The sequence below is a fragment of the Nicotiana attenuata genome, chromosome 3 (genome assembly GCF_001879085.1).
Source record: "Nicotiana attenuata strain UT chromosome 3, NIATTr2, whole genome shotgun sequence".
NCBI classification, from domain to species: Eukaryota; Viridiplantae; Streptophyta; class Magnoliopsida; order Solanales; family Solanaceae; genus Nicotiana; species Nicotiana attenuata.
Genome location: NC_031991.1, coordinates 4,542,555 through 4,545,862, shown reverse-complemented (window position 1 = coordinate 4,545,862; position 3,308 = coordinate 4,542,555). Strand labels below are relative to the sequence as shown.

The window sequence follows — 3,308 nt, the reverse complement described above, 5'->3', positions numbered from 1 at the left end:
GGGGGGGGGGATGTAGAAAGCTCTGACCAAATATTTGATGTAAGAAGGAGCGAAAATAATAATTCAATTTTGGCATTTGAGTTCATAGATTGGTCCAATTTGCTAACTTGTATTTGGTATGTTGGAAGGAGAGACTGAGTTCTCTATTCTGATTTGATATGTTAATTGCGATTTCAGCGAGATCAATTAAAAATCATATTTAGGGTTATTCTTAGAAGTGGAACCTCCGCGCAATTGGTAAAGTTGCTGCCATGTGACCAAGAGGTCACGGGTTCAAGCCGTGGAAACAGCCTCTTGCAAGAATGCTGGGTAAGACTGCGTACAATAGATCCTTGTGGTCCGACCCTTCCTTGGACCCCGCGCATAGCGGGAGCTTAGTGCACCGGGCTGCGCTTTATTTATTTAGGGTTATTCTTGCAAGTGCCTTGTTGTCTGTGATCATAGAGGTTTAACCATAAATTTATCAATTCCATATCTGCAATATCATAACAGTCCGTGAGAAATTAAATAAATGAAGTATAACCCGATCTCTATTTATGAGTAAACATGCTGAGTCATCCTTCATGGTGTTTATAAAGGTTTGGCAGATACCTCAGCGGCATCAACTGAAAATAAAGCGCAAAGTCATTCATCCAGAATTTCCACCGGAGTGAGAGTAGCTATTGTATTACTTGGAATTTTAGCTGCTGTTGGATTTTGTTATGTCCTTTTCAAGATATGGCAGAAGAAGAAAAGGGAAGAGCAGCAAGCTCGCCTCCTAAAGCTCTTTGAAGAAGATGACGATCTTGAGGTTGAACTTGGGATTCGGGATTGAGAATATATTTTCTCCTTCTATAACAGAGTGCGTTTTAGCAGAGGTGCGAGCACTGCCATTTTCCTTAAAATTGTGTTTATTTCTTTAGTTTATCTCAGCAAACAAAATTTAGTCTTTGCATGTGTATAGTTGAAGATGATTTAAAGATTTTGTTTTTATTTTAGCTTGTAATGTATTTTCTAAATGGTACATGTGATTTCTATATATACCCTGTATTCATGCAATACTAGAAACACCTATAATCTGAAATGACTACATTCACATGAAACTTCTCCGGAACGTAAATGGTTCTCTATGTTCCAAGGTCAAAAATTGTTGGGATATACCATGTTATGATGGTGTCCACTTGTAAATCTTAGACCAATATGGTGTCCACTTGTTACTCCGGCTTCTCTGTCAATGTTAAAGGACATGGCATAACTTTGTTCAGCCAACACGTGATCGCTTAGCTCTAATCTTAGTACTATGAACGTTACAGTTTCTATAGCACCAGGGTATCTCAATATGCTTCAGCCATTAATCGATGAGGTCAAGATCTTCTGTGAGGTATTTGGGGTGCGTGTTTGAAGGAAGACACTTACCATATCAAAATTCAGTTTCTTTCCAGGTTCCTTCTTGTGGCCCGTATCCTTGGATTCTTTTTCCTTGTTGGTGCACTGATCAGCAGGATTAGCTATTAGAAGTGTTATAAACTATATGTCAATAGCTAGTAGCATGCCATTTCTTGTTTATCTTAAGATTGCTCTCAAGATAAGAATGCTTAGTTTGTCCGACGAGTAATATTCATCTTAGATTCAAATTTTCCTTGCATCTCCAATTTTTCTTCCCAATACTTTGTGTTGCGGGTAGTGCATTTGTTGGGCAGCTGGTTTGGATGTCTGCTGTTTTCTTGTTCCTAGTTTTCTTGACGAGCGATAAATTTCTATATGAAGCTCCATTTTGGAATTTATGCACTTCCCATTGTTGGTTGTCTTAGTATTGACCATGCTACATTGTTATGCTCCACAAATCTTATTATGGTATATATATGCATAGTTATTATAATTATCTTTCAAGAATTAGTTGTGTCATGTCCAAACTTAATATATTGCAAAGTTGGGGCATTGATAAAATGAAGCATGTGATCAAGTCAGGTATTGTATATGAAAGTATTCAAGTAAGGATCTTGTACCTTCATATATGCTGTGACTATGCTTTTCTGGAGCTGAGGGCCTATCGGAAACAACCTCTCTACCTTCACAAGGCAGGGGTTAGGTCTGCGTACACATTATCCTTCCAGGCCCCACTTGTGAGATTTCGCTGGGCTTGTTGTTGTTGTTGTTGTTGTTGTTGTTGTTGTTGTATCGTGTACCTTCATATGTTACGATAAGATACCAATCACCTCTGCTCATTTTTCTGTTACTTTTCATGATTCTTTGCCAACTTTTTATTGTTTGAATATTTGCAAAGATCTGTGTGTGACTGTCTGCCTTTTGACTTGTACAAAGTTTAAGCACGAAACATTTGAATGGATTATTATATTGTGTTTAGTAGTGAAGAGTATTAAGATAATAGACTGACATGTGAAAAATAGAAAAATTAGATGAAAAGATGTCACATCAATTTACTAAGCAATATTAAGTAGTACTACTAATTTATGAAAACTACTAATTAAATTGGGACTACGGAAATAGTTTTCATGCCTAGTACAGTTTCTAATCAAATATCTTAACAGAGTGAGAACGGAATGGAGAGGAAACTACACTTTTTCTTCCCCTTACCCGGTCTGTTTTTTATGAGTTTAAGTTATATACATCGTCAGTATAAGAAATTTTTTGTATTATCAAATTATATTTACCTGCTATAGGTGATTACCTGCTACATAAAGTGATGTTATATTTTTAACATTATAAATTTCATATATATTTTTAAAATCATAAATTTCATATTTTAATTAAAGAGGCTTACCTTGTGGTCCGGCTCTTTCCCGAACCCGCGCACAGTGGAAGCTTAGTGTACCAGACTGTCATTTTTAAAGAGGTTTACCTATAGATATTCTTTGGCTGACCTGATAGTATAGTTTTTTTCTACGCTAGTTTATGTCATTCTTTCATATTGTCAGAGGAAATATTAGTCTATAGTAAAAAATAAATATATATAAAATGTGTATTGCTTGACTTTAGTTAGTCATATATTGATCATTATAGTATTGATCATGTATGGTTGGGTTGTGTTACTTATCCATCACTAGCATATATATTATCTACAATCGCACTTAAAACTTGTTCTTAATAATCAATATTCTTAATAATTTCTTTGAACTTTTGTTAATTATTAAGTAGTAGGCATGTGGTCGCTTCTTTGAATTTTATTTACTTTTAGATGGAAAATTGTAATTGACGATGTAAATTATATAGTGGTACCTTGTTTGACTGTTGTCGGGAAGATAGGATAAAATTTATTATCATCAGAAAATGATGAAATAACCTTTTTTTTTTTTGGTAATTAATTTTAT

General features: G+C 35.0%; 1 protein-coding gene across 1 annotated transcript in view; it reads left to right on the top strand.

Moving 5' to 3' along the window:
* The window catches only part of LOC109223226, a 2,027-nt gene extending 945 nt beyond the window's left edge, over positions 1-1,082 (top strand). Inside the window, exon 2 of the mRNA XM_019387444.1 lies at positions 579-1,082. Within this exon, the coding sequence (XP_019242989.1) occupies positions 579-814 (236 nt within the window). The 3' untranslated portion in view covers positions 815-1,082. The remainder of the gene's footprint in view (positions 1-578) is intronic.